General features: G+C 41.5%; 2 protein-coding genes across 2 annotated transcripts; both read right to left on the bottom strand.

Moving 5' to 3' along the window:
* Nucleotides 1-94: 94 nt before the first annotated feature.
* Nucleotides 95-4951, bottom strand: prpf31 (PRP31 pre-mRNA processing factor 31 homolog (yeast)). The gene is made up of 14 exons (XM_079227559.1): nt 4829-4951; nt 3696-3908; nt 3544-3604; nt 3317-3400; nt 3118-3215; nt 2531-2637; nt 2241-2410; nt 1965-2122; nt 1770-1859; nt 1291-1418; nt 942-1014; nt 631-759; nt 447-545; nt 95-358 (listed from the first exon to the last, which is right to left on the bottom strand). The coding sequence occupies exons 2-14, from the start codon at nt 3906-3908 to the stop codon at nt 245-247; spliced, it is 1524 nt and encodes a 507-aa protein (XP_079083685.1). The 5' UTR covers nt 4829-4951; the 3' UTR covers nt 95-244.
* Nucleotides 4952-9430: 4479 nt separating this feature from the next.
* lmtk3 (lemur tyrosine kinase 3) lies at nt 9431-15689 on the bottom strand (the record flags this gene model as incomplete). Its single annotated transcript, XM_079227289.1, has 6 exons — nt 9431-9564; nt 10851-10935; nt 11025-11359; nt 11611-11744; nt 12369-12532; nt 12621-15689. The coding sequence occupies 6 exons, from the start codon at nt 15687-15689 to the stop codon at nt 9431-9433; spliced, it is 3921 nt and encodes a 1306-aa protein (XP_079083415.1).
* Between the last annotated feature and the right edge of the window lie 2158 nt (nt 15690-17847).

The following is a 17847-nucleotide window of genomic DNA, read 5'->3' as shown; positions in this document are numbered from 1 at the left end:
TTTCAGCTATTGGTTGAGTATTGATGTATGCATTTACTTGTAGAGTTGAGCTTTTTTTCCCCTCTCTTCTCTATAGAAGACAGGACGCCTCATGAATTCTTTATGTTTTATTAAAATGGGAAAAAAACAAAGTAAAAACAAGTTACAGGACAAAGCACAATGTGAAACGAGATTGAAAATATACTATCATTTTACAGTGTTGAGTGCAATTGTCCATGAGCGGGATGATGATGGGTGTCTGTGTTCACAGCTTAGCTTCTTTCTTGACTTTGAGGAACTCCGCCATGTTAGAGAAGTACTTCTGGTTGGCTTCAGCCACCTTCTTCTCTGCAGCCTGTGGGTTCACTATCTCCAAGCCCTGCAGACAAGAGCACAATGGTTAGATCACTGAAATATACCTGCACAGCGCGAAAGGGATGTTCAACAGATTATGTTGAACTCTTTACCTGAAGAGGAGTGAATGCCACACTGGAGCTGATTCCGGACGAACGGTCTCTGACTGTGGACTTTCCTCCGTACGTCATGCTCTGCTTCTGCAAGGTCCTCTGTGGTGTGCAACAGAAACGTACAGGGACTTAGAACATGGGTGAGAAAAATAAAATCGGCCAAAGGTGAGTAAAGAATGTTTACCTGAAGGGATTTGGAGATTCTGGCCTTGGTGGCCTCATTGACTTGAGCCTGCCTGACACGTCCACTGCCGCTCTTTCCCAGCTGACCCAGACTGAAGCCCAGGTCCTCTTGATACGCATCATCTTCAATCTGAAAAACACATCACAAATTAAGCTGTATATTATGTGGAACATTTTTAAAATGGTACAATGCGACTCAAAATATTTAACATTAAATGTGAACAGCATTGGCTAAAATAGAAGTAAAACTTTAATGGATCATAGTTAAAGAGATGTGCGATAAAGGAGGCATTATAGAAAATATCTACTGACCTCTGCAAAGGTCATTCTGTTGGCATGTTTCCTGATCTCAGTCAGGCCGAGACGCTCCTTCATCTTTCGATACCTTTGGGAGAAGAGATAAGAGCAGTGGAGTTGGTTATGCTATAGAAACAGAGTTGATGGTGATATTATTAACTTTGCAACTTGTGTATGCGTATTTCTGCTCCTTGCAATTTGTTTTGTTTCTCAGGGTTCCGATGTTGCAGAGTGTTTGACTTTAAATGAAAGGCTGCATTAATCAATTAATGTATACTATGCAATATTGAGCAACATTGTTCTCTACATCTGTGGCCTGTTCATAAAGTTTCTGCAGGTCAAGAGCAGTTGACATGAATTGTACCTCCTTCCTCCTCTCTTCTTCCTCTGTCCATCCAGAGGGGCTGGCAGCGGTTTGACAGTCTTCACTGGCGGAGGCTCCTGCCATTTATCAAACTTCCTCTCTATTTCTTCTTTTAGATCGTAGCCAACCTACAAAAATAAGGAAACAAAAAGATTAACACCAGAGGAGTAAAAAATTATTTCTCTTCAATATAGCTCTATCCAAAAGCTAAAACTTTGTAAAATGTTTTGTTAATATTGACAGTGTCAGATAGGTGTAATCTAAACTACATAGCAATGGTTGAGGCTGCAATCTTGTATTGCTGCATTAGACTACAGTGTACTGTAGGTATTTGTATACATTTGTCCTTGTTATATGTAAATGAGGTCACGGAAATATTACAGAATTTAGCCCGTTTGGAAAAGGTTTGGTGTATTTATTGTAGCACTCGTTAGTTCAACTTTAGCAATAATGTGTATGTGATCCATTTGGACAGTCACCTTGCCAACTGCACACTCATGGAAACTGTCCACTCGGGAAGCCAGAGTGCATTTTGCAGACACCAGACGAGCTGCCTTCCTCCTGAGGTCCTGAAGACCCAAAATGGAAGACAGGCGTTAGCTACAGTCCCCATTCTGAGTCAAATGTACAAAAGGGGAACACTGCAATAGGTTTATGTTGATATATGTACTGACAGGTGGTAGTGACTGCACAACATCACAGTGGTAGATGTAGCCGGTGTGGGGCAGCAGGGAGGCACTGCTAAAGCCAGCCAGGGTTCTCCTCTGAGCTCCCAGCAGCATCAGGTTACAGGCGGGCATCTTTGAGAGGTTAGTGAGGCCGCCAGCGATACCTGCAACGGATGGGAAACCAGAGAGCGTGAGACTAATGCTAAATATTGTATTCGAGACCGATAGCATGGATGATATAATTGTGTACTGTAAATCAAATAATCTTTATCCCCCTCTCACCCATGATCTTGGCAGCTGTTGATGCACCAACAATGATGGACAGATTTGGGGCAATGAAAGACATCTTGGACTCTACATATTCATAGATCCTGTGTTTAGACTGGTTCAGCTCAAGAGCCATGTCGCATGCCTCCTCTAGTTGCTTCAGTTCATCCTCACTGAGCAGTGACCTGAAACCATAAAAATACACAAAGTCACCTTAATGATAAGAATTTCAATGTAGACCGTCATGCTGATGACTTGCGGACGAGAGCGATGACATCCCTAAACCACAGATGTTGTTGACTCACCCCTGTGTGGTCGAGGCTGTGACACTGACAACCATAATAGTGGCATTGGTGAGGATTTGCTGCAGAGTTTCATTGGTCTTGCATTTCTCCAGATTGTTTCCAAATTCCTGAGCAGGAAGCACAAAAGTAGAGAATATATGATGCTAAAACCACATTTTAGGTAATACAATTTTAGTTAGCCTTTTAGTCATTGTATACACTTTCCTACATAGAAGTGATTGAGTGTAGAAATTGTGAGTGTTAAAATTCTAAAATAATTAATATAGCATTAACACATTAGGTCAATCTGTGTACTTTCTTCAACACTACACAATTGTGATCACACAAAGCCTTCAGTTTTGTTAAAAAAAAAATAAAAAAAATCATACTGCTTTCCCATGACATTGAAGACCAATATTTTCAAGAATTAATTATTGGCCTGGTGCAGATGTGTAGCCATTCATTAATGACTCAAAATGGTTCTCTGTCCAATTAATACAAATAATCTAAAGTGCAGCAAAAGAAACCAATTTCAAAATTTCATTTTTGAAATGCTGCTGGGTATTGTTGTAAAACCATAATAATTCATAAAAGTCAACCCATCTCACCTTGACTGTGCGGATGTAATCTAGAGAATCTGGCACCAGAGACTCGAGCTCAGGGAACCTCTTGGAGTACTTGTCCCGAGTGAACTTGTGAATGATATCTGAACCCCAGTTAGAAAGAAAAATAAATGTTATATTGAGCAGAACATTAAACTCTTTACATTTTTTGTTTTAGTTAACCAAGCTAGAACGCCCAACTCACTGAGCTCATTGTCGATCTCCACTGTGAGGTTATTGGCTGCGACAATCAGTCTGTATTCTGGGTCAGACTCGACTGGACCTGAGACTAAAAGAAAGCAACAAAAAACAAAACAAAAAAAAAACATACCAACTTTATTCACATTCTTAGTTCATATATTTAAATGTAATCAAATGCTGTGAGGAACTTATAGAGCAAATCATCATAAATACAATATAGGTTGTACTCACCTTCTGATTTCTTGCGCTGCTTTGAACTGTACATTGTAATTTTGTCCATAATCTCTGAAAACTGGAGACAAAAATGAAAATGTTGTTGGAATGACAAACGGAAGCATTTCTACTAAGATCTGTTTGAAAAACACTCATGTGCTACAACTTACCGTTTTGCTATTGCGGAGCTTGGCGATGGATGAAACGCTCTCAGCTTTGCTATAGTCCACCTCCATCTCCTCTGGGATTGCTTCCAGCCCTCCATCTGCCTTACCCTCTGTTACTTCTTCGTCACTTTCCCCATCTAACTCGTCATACAACCCATCATCCCCTTCATCGGCGGCCTCCTCCAAATCTGCCAGGAGCTCATCCGCCAGAGACATCTGCAATTAGCCGCAGAAGGTTTGAGGACATTTAAGGTAACTGGCTGGATAAGATCCAGATCAGTCTCCAAAACGTATTCGGTAGACCAGAGTGTTAGTATCACAGTTTTAATCTTTCCAATAAAACATGACTGTATGGCGTGGGAAATTTCAGAATGTTTTGTTTGTTCTGATTTTAAGTCATATTTTTTGTTATCACTAAAGCGAAGTGAAATGTAAAGTTATCGTCAGATAGCTTAAATTACATGAAAGCAGTGAAGCTGATTAATGCAATCAAAAGAATCACAAAATGGTTATAGAGAGGCTACACATTAGTATTAGAGACTAACATTATAGAAAGTGTAGGAATTTAAATAAGAACACATGTTAAAAAATTTCTTCGTTTTTTACCTGTTTTGAAAACATTTATTGGTGAAATAATTTTAATTTTGTAACGAGGCCATAACATCGCACCTATTTAATTATACGTTGGCCGTCACAAAACAATAGAAGCAATTCAAGACACCGCGTTGTGCTCTCGCTATTTGTATTTGGCAAATTCGTCATTTTATAAAAAACGGTCACTGAATTAACATGCAAATATGAATCAATAATGTGACTAATATACATGGCGTGTTATAACCCATTGAAACATCTTCAAATGAGATTCATTGTGATCTAAACATCGTACCACCGATGAAAATGAATCAAGATAAGTACGTTAACGTAAACGGGACAGGCAAAGAGTGAATATTTAACATTAGCCATTTAAAAAAACAATTTATGCATGTATAAACCTAACAGTTAAGCTATACATATTTATACAAATCATGGTTATATCGTTAACGGCTAGTGCTCGCGAGTTAGCGTTAGCGTTACTAAACGTTGGCTATGCGTCATGTTACCAAACGCTAAACGCTTCGTGAGAAACACAAACTTACCTTGAAGCTTCAAACTGGCTGCCGAATGAAACAACAATAAATATCAAGTTCTTCTTTGGTTTTAAGGTAAAACGACTGTTAAACGAGGTTTCCCTCGCCAGAGTGTTGCGTACTGGTAAAGGGTTCGACGCAGACTAAATACGTAACAACCGCCGAACTGCTTTATGGGAAATAAAGTCAATACGCTTATTCTTCTTCTTCGTCGTCGTTTTCTTTGTCCTTCTTCTTCTTCTTCTTCTATACATTTGACTGGCGGATCGCAACCAACTTGCCTAGGTGCATACCGCCACCTACTGTACCGGAGTGTGCAGATTCAGGAATAACTGTTCTAACTAAGAAATAAACAAAACAAAAAAACAATAAAAACAAAACACTAAAAACAAAGCAAAACAACAAAACTAAATACTACTAATTAGCAGACCAACTACAGTCTCAACATTAGCATAGATATTTCCAGCACTATACCCTCTCGTATAGATCGTTTGGACTTAATGCTGTTTAACTCTGCAGCAGAGTCCACTCTCTCAGGCCTGACCTCTTCCACCCATTGCAGCCCCAAGATTATAGCAATCATTTCAGCCGTGAAGACAGACTGTCTGTCATTAATTATTTTACATATTTCCCTATTAAATTCTGTTATGAATAACCCTGCACCAACGTCACCATTCCCATTGTCTTTCGACCAATCTGTGTATATTTGCAGATAACTATAATAAGTGTTGTTAATGTATTCTTGTGTCTGATGTCCAATGTCACAGTCCAGTTCATGAACATAATATTGGGTAATGATCACTCCCTATGTTAGATGACTATTCATTATATTCCATTCACACAAATTACTCATATTTCCTGAGACTAAGGTGAGTTCTAGGGAGGACACTGAATTTTGAGTAACATCTATTCTAGTGCCTCTTCCATCATTAAGACAAATTAATGCTCTTTCCTCTATAAATTCTGCAACTACCCCTCCGTTGAAATCCGTGCACTTACTTCCCCATAATGTATTACGAGCATTAAAATCTCCACACCAAATTTCTCTTTTCCCAATATTTCCTGATATCTCGTAAAACTTTTTACAAGGATTATAAAAGTGCACTACCTTGATACCTCATCTGGGACTGCATACATAACACATTCATACTGCTTTGGAACATTAATCTTCCTATATGCTAAGGCATCCTTAATAAATGTTACAGACCCCCCACCTTTTTTTCCAGATCTATCACATCTGACAGAGCTGTACCCTGAAATGACAAAGTCCAATTGTGGCTTAAGCCAAGTTTCTTGAATGCAATAACATCTGGCATATATTTCAGATCAGCCACCACCTTCTGGCATTCCATTGTACGATGTGCAACACCATAAGGAGGTTAATCACCCTGAGCATCATAGTTGGGAGGATTTAACATTTTATGAATCAAATCTGCCTTAGTTTATTTAATCCCCTGTATCTCTATGGCTGCCTCTACAATTGTCTTCATTCTGTCACTTTTTCTTTTTGGTGCATTGCCAAATTCATAGTTCTCCAGATGAAGGCCACAAAACACATTTTATCAACAATTAGCGTGTCCTCATTTATCTCTTTAATGCATGGATTTAACTCTGTTTGACTCTGATTCATTACATGGGGGAAGGTCCACAGGGGGTTTATTCCTAGCTTCATTCATGAGCGTTTCCCTGGGTGTAACTTATCATTTTCCTTCACCTTTTTAACTGCTTCCGCATAAGACACTTGTATTGAGTATTTTATATTTCTGCCTTTCCTTTGCTTCCATTTGAACTGGGCATCCTCCAAAAGCAGCGCTGTGTTCACCTCCACATTTTCCGTACTCATGCTCACCTCCACATCTTGCACATCTCTGCTTCCACTTACATTGCCCTGCCGTATGTCCCATTCTTTGGCACTTGAAAAATCTTAACGGAGTTGGGATAAACTCTTTTACATCATAGCTCATATATCATATTCTTATTTTCTTGGCTAAAAGGCACAAAAACAAACAAATCAAACAAATCTTAAATTATATTAATTAGTCTTGTTGGCAGTAAACATTCTAGAATACATTTTAAATATTTGTCACTTGAACTTTTCTTTAGTACAATCCTGATATTTTTCTCTCCAATCTCTTTTAAATCCATTGCATTACGGCCTCCTATTGGATTTAATCTTCCACTGTTATCTTCTTTTTATTGAGCCTTGTCCAGTTTGATGGTTTAAAAAAACATAAATACCCATTTTCTACCCTCCACCATTTCCCCATTCTCAATCCCATCTTTACCCTGACCTCTCCTCGTCCTAGTCCTGTAGTCCTGCAACCAAAAACCTTCTTTCTTCTTCATATTTCCAGCATGAAACTATGGCGTACTCTACAGCCGTTTCTTGACACTGATTACAATGACTAGACCTCTGAGATTATGTCTACTGCTCAAGTTGCTGTGATCTAATTCTTAGTATACTTGTGATTATTTGTTCTTTTCTGTTGTTTCAACTGCTTCTCACACCTCTGATTCATTTTGTATTTCATGTAAGTATCTTGTCTCACTATCCCAATAGTGCTGCCACAGTTTGTTTATTTCCCTCCAACATATCCTTTCTCTATTTGAAAGTTTGATATTTATCTGCATATATTCTCTCTTGACCATGAATACAATGATATTTCCCCTGGCCGGCTAGTCTTGAATTAGAACATAATATTTCATACACTAGGTCTTGATTTCTGCCTCCTCTGGTTTCAATGCTTGACAATGCTGACACTGAGTCCCTATAAATAAGTATTTTACTTGCTGTCACATCTCCCACACTCTAACGCAAACAAAACTGCAAATAACTCAACAAAGTACACACTTGAATAATATGACCCAAGTCGGATGACAGGGAATCTTCACGGCTTCCCTGTTGCCTCTGTTAGTAGACCCACGAGTGGATGTCTGTATAAAGCTGCATGTAATCACTGTACAATCTATCATTATAACGGTAATATGCCTGAACTAGATCTGCTGTTTTATTTCTGTGCTTAACATTCAGTAGCTCCGTATCCACATAAACCTTTTGCAGCAGTCAATCCGGTCAATCCGGTTTGACAATTAGACAAAATTCTATTTAATTAACTTTCATTTGTTCTGCTACATCCCACACAAAGCATGTTTGTTTATTTCAATGATGATATGTTCACTCCCCAACCCAGACACCTCAACGTCAACAAGCTGCACAAACAAGAGATATACGAGTCTTCCTGATTATAAATAGAGCGCTTTACGATTACAAAACAATACAATTTATTTTCATGAAACAGTTCAATAAGAGGTTCACATTTTGTAGTTTTTATTTCCCCTTGTTTATACATTACCCCTTAAAAACCATTCTTTAAACAATACAGGTTTTAAACCAACACTTAAACAGACTAAACAAATGGACTAGTTGGACCTTGACTGCAGGATGGACTGTTATTAGTAGAAAATGGGGTAAATTAACAGATATACGAACAAATGGAGTTATTTACTGTTGAAAGGCTTTGATTTTTCATGCTAAGCTACATTAACGGTCTTTAAACAAGGTAAAATAATGACAAGACAGCTAAAAATTCCTAGACATTGGAAAAGAAGGACACATTACAGGACATAGTTCCATACAGATTGGCATATATTAACAAGTAAAATTAAACAAAATACCTTTTTTAGCAATTAACACGTTTGGGAAAATATTTTTGATTTATTCGTGATGAAGATCTTAGAGAAGGTATAATCTAGATGCATTCAGTCCCAAACAAATTATAGCTAAGTTAATATATGTTAATTGCAGAAAGCAAATAAATAAACAGATAAATAAATAAAATATTGCATAAAAACAGGCTTTACATAAATAATTTAAACAATATAATACATACCTATATATAAATTAATAACATAAGAGACATTTTTTCAGAACTAAAAGTATAAAGAAGCATAGCTTGTTTCATTTTTCGTGCAGTCTAAGGATACATCTAAAATTAATCAGCTCAAAAATGATATTAGATTCACTTGTATTATGATATTTGTACAAATGCAAATGAATATTCTCAAATACAGGAGTCAAGCGATTTCTGATCCAAACAGCTGCCTACAAGAACAACTGACTGACTGCAATGAAAAACCTCTTTAATAAAGAGAGGACTGGAATCCAAGTGTTTACATAGACAGATGAATGACCAAAGAAAGTGCATTCCCCGCACATTTGGGGAATAATACAACAGAATGAAGAAGAGAAAGAGAAGGTAAGCTGGTACACAGCAAGACTCCCACTGCATAGCTGTCAAATCCGTTTCAGATTTTACAAAGCTCCGGGTTCCTCTTCTCCTAGCATATGCTGCCTTTTCCAAAGACTTTTGTAGCTGAAGGCTATGAATAAACTCTGTAAATAGTGGCAGCCAGGAGCACAACAACTCCTGTCATACAAAATCCTGTCGCTGGTAAAACCTGGAATGTGTCCAGCTTTTAGAACGGGAGTCTCATTCTTTAAGATGCCTCTTCAATAAAAAAATAGCCTCTGGGTGAATGGCTGGTTGTTGTGGTTAATTCACTGGCCAGTCCAAGAGGGTTCAGCTCTAAAGGTTCCCACGACATGAAACATCACGCCAAGTGGGGGTCGTTGGCAGGACTGACAGTGAAACGCGATGATGTCACTGCTTTGGCCCCCGCAGGCGACCTTGGTTTGATTGAGAAATCCTCTTTCCTTCTTGATTCTTTGCTCTTGATGTTGGGCCCTGGTGGAAAGGAAAACGCCCAGTCATAAGTCCCTTGGGTGCATTTTTCATTTCAACATTTCAACAACGCAGTTTAAAGTAGATAAAGTCCTGATTGTGTTTGTTAAAATAATAGTAAAACATGAAAATTATTAAAATATAGTAAAATGACCATTTCAAGTGTTGATTGTAAAAATAAATGTTATTTTGGGGGACCTTTTACATGTCTCTGCCCAGGGGCCGGTTGTCTCATAATCCATCATGACTGGGACACATTGGGGCACCCCGGTCATAGGCTAAAGCGGGGATCCCATGTGCCAGGCTGGAATCCAACCTGTGATCCTTTGCTGCAAGTTGTCCCCTCTCACTCCCCCCTCCCAGTCAATCTGTTTCATCTATTAGATAAAGACCCAAATTTAAACAAATAAATGACTGTGGCACGTTTCTTCCATACAGATTGTCATTTGCACCAAACCAATGACAAGTCAGAAAATAAACTAATGTTTTATGTCTATTAATATAATAAAACTGAAGCAAAGCAGTTTTTTGTTAAAAATAACTCAAAGGGACAGAGCCTCTTCTTGCAAGGCCTTGAAGTTTCAACTCTTAAGGCTACGAAAGATCATGAAAGCATCTAATTTTGGAGTTTTTCTGTATGTGTGCACACACAGCCCAAAGGAAATTCTGAGCCCTAACGTACATTATTCTTTGAAATGAGGTCATTATTGTCCAAAATAGGGAGAACAAGCGATGAGAGCAAATGAAAACACAGTTTAGGCTTGCATTGTTGAGTGCAGGATTTATGTCGCTGCTCATTTCCACACGTCACAGTGTCGAGGGGCATAGTTATAGAGGATTAATTTTGTCTGCATGTTTGGAGGGGAGATGGTTGAACTGAGGGTTTCCATTTCGGTGGGGGGGGGGGATGAGTTAGTGGCTGTCAGATTTAATTTCGTCATTCTCCGATTTAAGGTGGGGACTGAGTGACAACACGTATAAAAATAAACACATTTCAGATTTATGCATGTTATCGATAGTCTGATAAGAAGAGTCCGGAGCATGCTAAAAGTTCTGTGATGCTGCACTCAGCAGTGCATTGAGCTAAAGGAGGACGATGTTATTTAGCTAAAAATACACAAATGTTAACCTGCTGGGGGCGCTAGAGTAAAAGTCAGGAGATGACCAAAGTCAGTATGATTTGTCCTCTGGGGATCATGACTTCCTGTACAACATTTAATGGAGAAACGATTTAACGATTGACCATGAAAAGTGAGATGATTAGATGTTTCAAATGTTTATGATCTTACCACGCAAATCCAGCTTGGTGCTTTTGACAGACACTGGGGCGGGACTTGTGGGCGCCGAACTGCTCAACTCATTGGTCGGAGTTTCCTGTTGTAATGAAACAGTACAGTCAGGCCTTCTTTTATTGTATTAAAAAGAATCTCCTATAAATCAATCATTGAAAGAACGAGAGATACCTGATCAAAAAGATAGATCGTGACATCATCAAAAAAGGACACATTTCTTCCTCTGTCCCGCTCTCTGTCCATCGGCTCTTTGGGTGATTTCAGCAGACTCCTCAGCCCGACACGTTTGTCCACATCTGTTTCTGTGACAACAATCATCCTCCGGGAGCCTTCGTCCTCCTGCTCATCCTCCTCCTCATCGTCAGGGTCGCTTCCTGAGGAGAGATATCTTCGTCTTCCGATCCGATTTCCAATCGGACCATCCCCAAATCCTCCTTTACCAGTGGGGGTGAGGGGAAGAGTGAGAGCGAGAGGAGGGAGGGCGAGAGAGAGACGAGCTAGTTTGGCTGTGAAAATGAGAATAGGGAAGAGACGTTACATATGAAAGGTACCTGAAAAGAGTCAGAAAACTATTTAAAGATTTGGATAAAAGTTTGCAGTCCCTCAACAGGAAGACCAGTTTGCTTTGGGGTTATTTACAGATTAAATAGCTGTATGGCTGGACATGGGGGAACAAACTGTAAAGTTAAAAGTTAAAAAAGATTATATTTAATTATCTCAGTCATGAATATTAGCAATAAGTGCAACATGAAGGTACCTTTCATTGCCTGGTTTGCAGTCGGCTGAGGGGTCGTGACCTCAGGTTGTTCAATCACAGTGAGCGGCTCAGCTTTAGTTTCATCAGACCCGGTGTGGGGTTGAATGCTGGGGGAACTTTCATGCTCCTCTTGGCTTCAACAACAACAGAACAATTAATTAAAACATGAATATGAAATGAAATTATCTTACCTCTTGTGGTATCTAACCATGCAGATAGCTTTGGTTTTATGTGTCCATGTTTTTTGTTATTTATCTCTTTTTTATTTCATTTTGGTGCTCACAGCTTTGAAAATGACATTTAAAAAGTACTATATATGTATTATCCCTGTTACTGCAATTTCACAGATGTTGCTGTCAAAACTTTGCAATGGAACTACTTTGTACGGAATAAATAGTACCACTGAAAATGTGTCGCAGAGTTGTGTAGAGTTTCCAAAGTAACAGGGACACTACTTCTGAAGAGATATGTTGATTTTGCCAAGGAAAATACAATCATCCCCATCATATATTGAGATGAAAGCAATCAAATATCTCTAAAGCTGGGCAAATAAAACCAAAGTTATCTGTATAGCTGGACACTACTGAGCCCCTGAGGTCACTAATGAGGATATATTTTTTTAATGAATAAAAGAAACATTTCAAGACTTTGAGGGCTCCAAGAGGAAAGTAAGAAAATATGTGCAGATGTTTTTTGTAATTTGTTTGAATCAACCATTTAACATAAACTCAGATTTCCAAGTTCAGCCTTCTTCCTACCTTTCATCCTCTTTTTGTTCTAAGACAGTGACCAGCGCACTGCTGCTCTCTGAGATTTGTTCCCCCCAGGGCCGGAGCATCACTGTGTCTTTAACAGTCGACCCCCAGAGCACATTGGTTTTCACATTTTCACTGAGGGAGAACTGCAGCCTCTCCTCACACACCTGAAGCAGTAAAACAAAACAATGAAGAGGATTGAATACATTCAGAAGGTAGTACAAGGAGCAAATCACAAAAAAAAAGCATGCTCACCTGCATCATGAGGCCATTTTTTGTTGTCATCTTAGAGAGAGAGCCCTGATCTTTGACATCTGATGTTTGGCTTGATGATCTCTGCCCGTCATTCTTCTTCTCCTCAGAGTCCAGGATCAGATGTGGTGCAGATTCTGCCAGTTTGTTATTGGCGATCCGATCCTCCTTCAAATCCACCCTGCTCTCCTCGGGAGTCGAGGAGTCACATGTCTCCTCACCTGTATTGCTATCACCAACACGGCTGCCCTTCTGCTCAGGTGTTTTCTTCAAAGACTCCAGGAGTTCTAGGTTCTCCAGAAAAAGGTCACCCAGAGAGTCCTCCTCATCCCCAGATATGCAACACAGTTGTTCCAGTTTTTCAAAATCCTCCAAGGGCTCCTCATCCAAATCTTTCCACTCGGAAATCAGTAATTCTGGGAGATTGTTCAGTGGAACTTGGGGCAAAGATGGGGAGGCGGATGATGTTTTCTGGAACAGATTATTATGTTCATCCTGTTTTTCTATGTCGGATGCTAGGTTGCTCTCATCGGCCGGGGTTATGTGCACAGAGGGAAGGTTCAGATTGGCTGGGATCCCTTTACTTTGAGTAGCAGGTGATGATTCTTGCAGAGGTGGCTCTGAGACATCTGCGTTGTGAGTTGGGGAAATATACGACTCTGTCTCAGTGCTAGCAATAAAGTCTTCTAGATTAATGTGACTAATAAACTCCTCTGCCTCTATAACAGATGGTGGAGGACTAGGAAAAGAGTCGTCTAAACTCTCCAATTTATCATCTTGCACGTCAAGGTCTATGCTTGGTGGAGGACTAGGGAAATCTACTGAGCTGAAATTGTCTACCTGTGAATAAGACTGATCTATCTCCTCCTGCACGTCAAGGTCACTTGGACAAGAGATGGGATTGGGTGGAGGTGGCATGTCTCTGTAATCCTCTTCTTCGTTCATAATGCTTACTCTCTCTTCTATATATTGACTAGCAAGCCATGGTCTCGTTTCAGCTTCTGAATCTGTGCCTGATTCAACATTTTCCAGGTCTGAAAAGTTCTCATGAGGAGCTTCGGTGATGCAAATGGTTATATTTGAGCTCTCCAAAGTGTGACTGAAGCAGTTCTCTAAATTAGAGCCTGCTTCTTTGTCAACATGCTCAGCTGATATCTGTCCCTCTTTTTGGATCATGCAGGGGTGATTCTGAGGCCATCTGTTAAAATTCAGATTCTCCTCTTTTTCTGTGGAGTCTAGCAGACCTTGCCTGACTGTGTCTGCGTCTGACAAAATCAGCCTCTCTCCTTTCTCCAATGACTCCTGCTCTGGAATTTCTATATTCTCTACTTCCATATCAGAGATTTCCCTTTCTAGGTCTTTGTTAACACCGTCAATTTCTCCTACGTTCTCAATATTTTCCTCCTGTTGTACATCTAACACTTGGACAGCCTGTTGGTCATTAGCGTCTGCAGATTCCCATGTTTCCTTTAAGGCAAGTTTACCAGCAAGTCCTTGTGTTTCATCGTTCCAGGTTTCTTCGCAGCCCTCCAAGATGGCAGGGTGCGGTTCTTTACCGGCAAGTTCATCGTTTTCTTCAGTCTCCCAAAACTCCTGACCCACAACAAGCCTCTCCCCCACCTCCCAGGCCTTATTACTGAACCCAGACAAAAATTCGGATCTCAGTTCAACATCCTGGCATCTCCTCTCTGGAGAGGCCCACTGGTCATTTTCATCAGGCCACAAACGTAAGTCCTTTGACTGAGAAAAACGGTGGCAGTCAAACTCTCCCCTAACGACACCCGCTCCTGTTTGTTCTTCATCCTCTTCCAGAGCGCTCCATAGCTCTTTAGTCTTCACATCCAGGCCCTCACAGGAGTCTTTATCTGCATTGTTAGCACAGTCCGTCCGACTGGCTGCTCCTCTCAAGGGCGACTTTTCCTTAATGGCGTTACTCAGCTCTGCGGCGGCCAGCTGTTTCTCCGTATCTGTCGTAACCTTCTTGTTCTCGCTGCCGTGTGAGCAGCGCAGGTTTCTCAGGCCCAGCTCGTTGTGGTCCAGACCAGACCTCTCTTCACTTCCCTCAGGCTCTTCAACATCCTCCTCTGCCCAAGAAGGACATGTCGGACCACTAACTTCATCACAGACAGACTTCACATCATCACTTGGCTCAACAACTGACGGGGTGTCATCGCTGTCAACTTCACTGGTTCGAATGCCGTAAAGTTTAGATAATCTCGACTCTTTGTTGTCAACTTGGGATGGTGTCACATATTCCACAATGTCATTTCCACATTTGAGGGAGTTCAGAGCAGAGAGATCAATATCCGTTTCTGTAACACTTGTGTATTCTTTATTGCTGGGCCTCAACACACAATCGTTTGACTGGCTTCCACATACAGACTCGATCAAAATATTTGTCTCAACGAGGCTCTTGGAATGTAGATTTAAATCGTTCTCGGCAGGGTCCTGGTATTCGCAATCTGTTATCTGAGAGACAATGCCTTCTCGTAAGTGGTTGTCAATCGAATACCCACTGCTGTGTGGGAGTCCTTTCAACAACTTAGCAATTGAGTTAACACAGTCCTTGGCTTGTGGATCATCACCCTTTTCCACACTTTCGTTTCGGAAAATGCCAGAATCGTCTCTCTGTGTTGACTCTAGCCCTTTGTTTAGAATATCTTTGTCATCATCTAAATTAGAGACGACATTTCCTGTAGCATGTTGATATGGAGTCCTCGTTTCCTCACACAGCTCAATAGTTTCTCCAGTTTCACCTTTGTTATCTGACAGCTGTATGCTGTTTCTAAAGGGGCTCTTTTCTCTCATCTCTCCCTCCTCCTCAGTTTTTTCCTCTATCCCTGTCAGTGTTCCCCGATCCCCTCCTCGACCGCTGCTCGGCCTGGAGGAAAAAAGTCCATCACTGTTCCTACGGTTCATCCCCTCCCCCTCCCAGTCACTGTCTGAGAAATAGGCAGAGTCTCGATGCGGTGTTTCATTTCCCAGAGCTCGCCACCCGCCTCCTCCAACTCCTCCTTCACCGCTCATCCAAGAGTCACTAGGTGTGAGACAGTCGGCTGAGTTGGAAGTCATGGGTGACAGGACCGAGTCGGTCGGGGTGATGAGTGAGACATCAGAGGATGGGTCCCAGTCTGGAGTGGTTGGAGTGGCAGCAGGAGTGGGTGCCTTATTGGCAGTGTGACAGTGTTTTTCTTGCCTAGTGTCATTGTGTTGGAGTAAATTCTCTCTTCTTGTCTCATCATTATTTTGAGAACCCGAATCTTCTCCAAAACTCTCCAAATCAGCTGCTCTGATGTATTCAGAGTCCACTGCAGAAACTTTATCAGTTTGAAACTTTCCTTTATCAGGTTCATATGACGTGTTACCTGTCTTTCCAGGTGTTTGATCCACTCTCTCGGCGTTGCTGCCCTGTAGGTCTTCTTTCATTAGCTCACCGTTCCCTATAACAGCAGCCTTTTGAGTATCTGTTTCATTTGTAATTAGCAATTTGTCCGTGTTGGATTCAGAAGGAGAGTGCTCTACGTGAGCTGTTTGCTCTCCTCTGGCAGGTAAAGCAGGGCCATCTGAACTCTCCTCCTCTTCTTTCCGAGATGCAAGTGTTTGGTTGTGCAGAAGACCATTTTTGGGCATGATTTCTGAAAACACAAACTCATCAGATTGGCAGTTTTCAGCATTGCTTCCTTCGCTGTCCAGTTTAACAGGTTGTTTATTTGATCCTATATGAAGGACTGGGATCTCAGGTTTCATAGAAACCTTTATCTCACTCTTTTTAGCACGCTTGGTCACTTGTGCGTAGATGGCCTCAGTTAATGTTTCATCTTTGCCTTTGTTAGATGCTCGTAAGGAGCTCTCCGACTGAAATCTGATGGTCTGAGCGGAGCTTGGGTCAATGCATATGGACTCGTATTCAGGAGACAGTGGAGTAGGGGAGTAAGATGAGTCTGCTTCTATTTTGTTTGCAGCAGTGTTTTGTCTGGATATGATTTCAGTCAGAAAGGTCTCTGCTGATTGGATCTCCTTAAGGAACTCCTCTCTGGTCATTTCTGTTCTCCGTGACTCCTTCTCGGCCTGCTGCAACTCAGACTCCTGCTTCTCGATGGTGATCTCAGAGAGGAGGGAGCGGGATCTCCGTATACCCTTTGAATAGGCTTCCTCTGCCTCTGTGTATGAGGGAAGTCCTGGAGCACAGACATAGGGCCGCAATCTGGATCCTGAAGGAAAGAGGTATTTTACTGGATCAGGATGTGATCCTCCCTCCAGATCCGTATCCATCCTTCCTGTGTCGATCTCTGTGAGGAAAAGATCCCTCTGGAATGATTCTTTAGTGACTGCATCGTCCTCCTTATCTCTTGTCCTGTTGTTGCATTTCTCAGGCCCCCATGACTGTCCTGCTGACCCCAGCTCTGTGATTAGCGACTGTGAGCGGCGCATCCCTCTGTTGGGCAGCACAAAGTTCCCCCATCTCTCTCCATCTCTTTTCTCCTCCTTCTCTCCCTCCCATGAATCCTCTGACTTTGACTCACTAGACTCTGTTACACTAGATATCTCTGTCAGAAACAGATGCATGGGGGATTTCCTGGCAGCAGCCACACGTTCCGCATGAAGTTCAGCATCTTCCCTCCAAATGGCAGGCAGGATGGTGTCAAGGCGGGACTGAGTCCTTTTCATTCCCCTGGAGAAAAGCTCGGCACAGGCTGGGTCTGCATCTTCAGATAGGCTTGAGTGAGTGACAGTAGATCCACCACTGGGTCTCTCAGGGGACGTGAAGGGAGAGTCATCCTCATCTGAGTAGGTGGGACTGGATGAAGACTGTCGGTCAATCAGGGGGTTTGTGGGCTGAGGACGGGGTAAATTGCGATAAATTGGACGCAATGGGTTTTCTCGACGAATGGGAGAGTCAAAGTCTTTCGCACGAGAATAAGAAGTCTCCCTGGAGGTGTGCAATGATGCTAAGTGCCTGCTACCACCCTCTCTATCAGACAAGTCACAGGATAATGGGTCTCTACTGGATCTCTGCATCTGCGGCCTACTGTATCTTGAATAAGTCTCTGCTGTATTGTAGCTGGGGCAGCTTCTTTGCGGCTTGGAGTGGGGAGGGAGAGGTGGGGGACACATTTGAGGAGGTTGGGGGTAAATTGGATGGCTTGATGGGGGAAGAGAGGGAGAGAGGGACGGGGAGGGGGGTAGAGTCTGTCGGGACCGATGGAGCCCCAGGTGATCAAAGGTAGAA

This window comes from Taurulus bubalis (genome assembly GCF_910589615.1).
Source record: "Taurulus bubalis genome assembly, chromosome: 12".
Taxonomy (NCBI): Eukaryota; Metazoa; Chordata; class Actinopteri; order Perciformes; family Cottidae; genus Taurulus; species Taurulus bubalis.
This window is presented reverse-complemented; position numbering and strand designations above follow the sequence as displayed.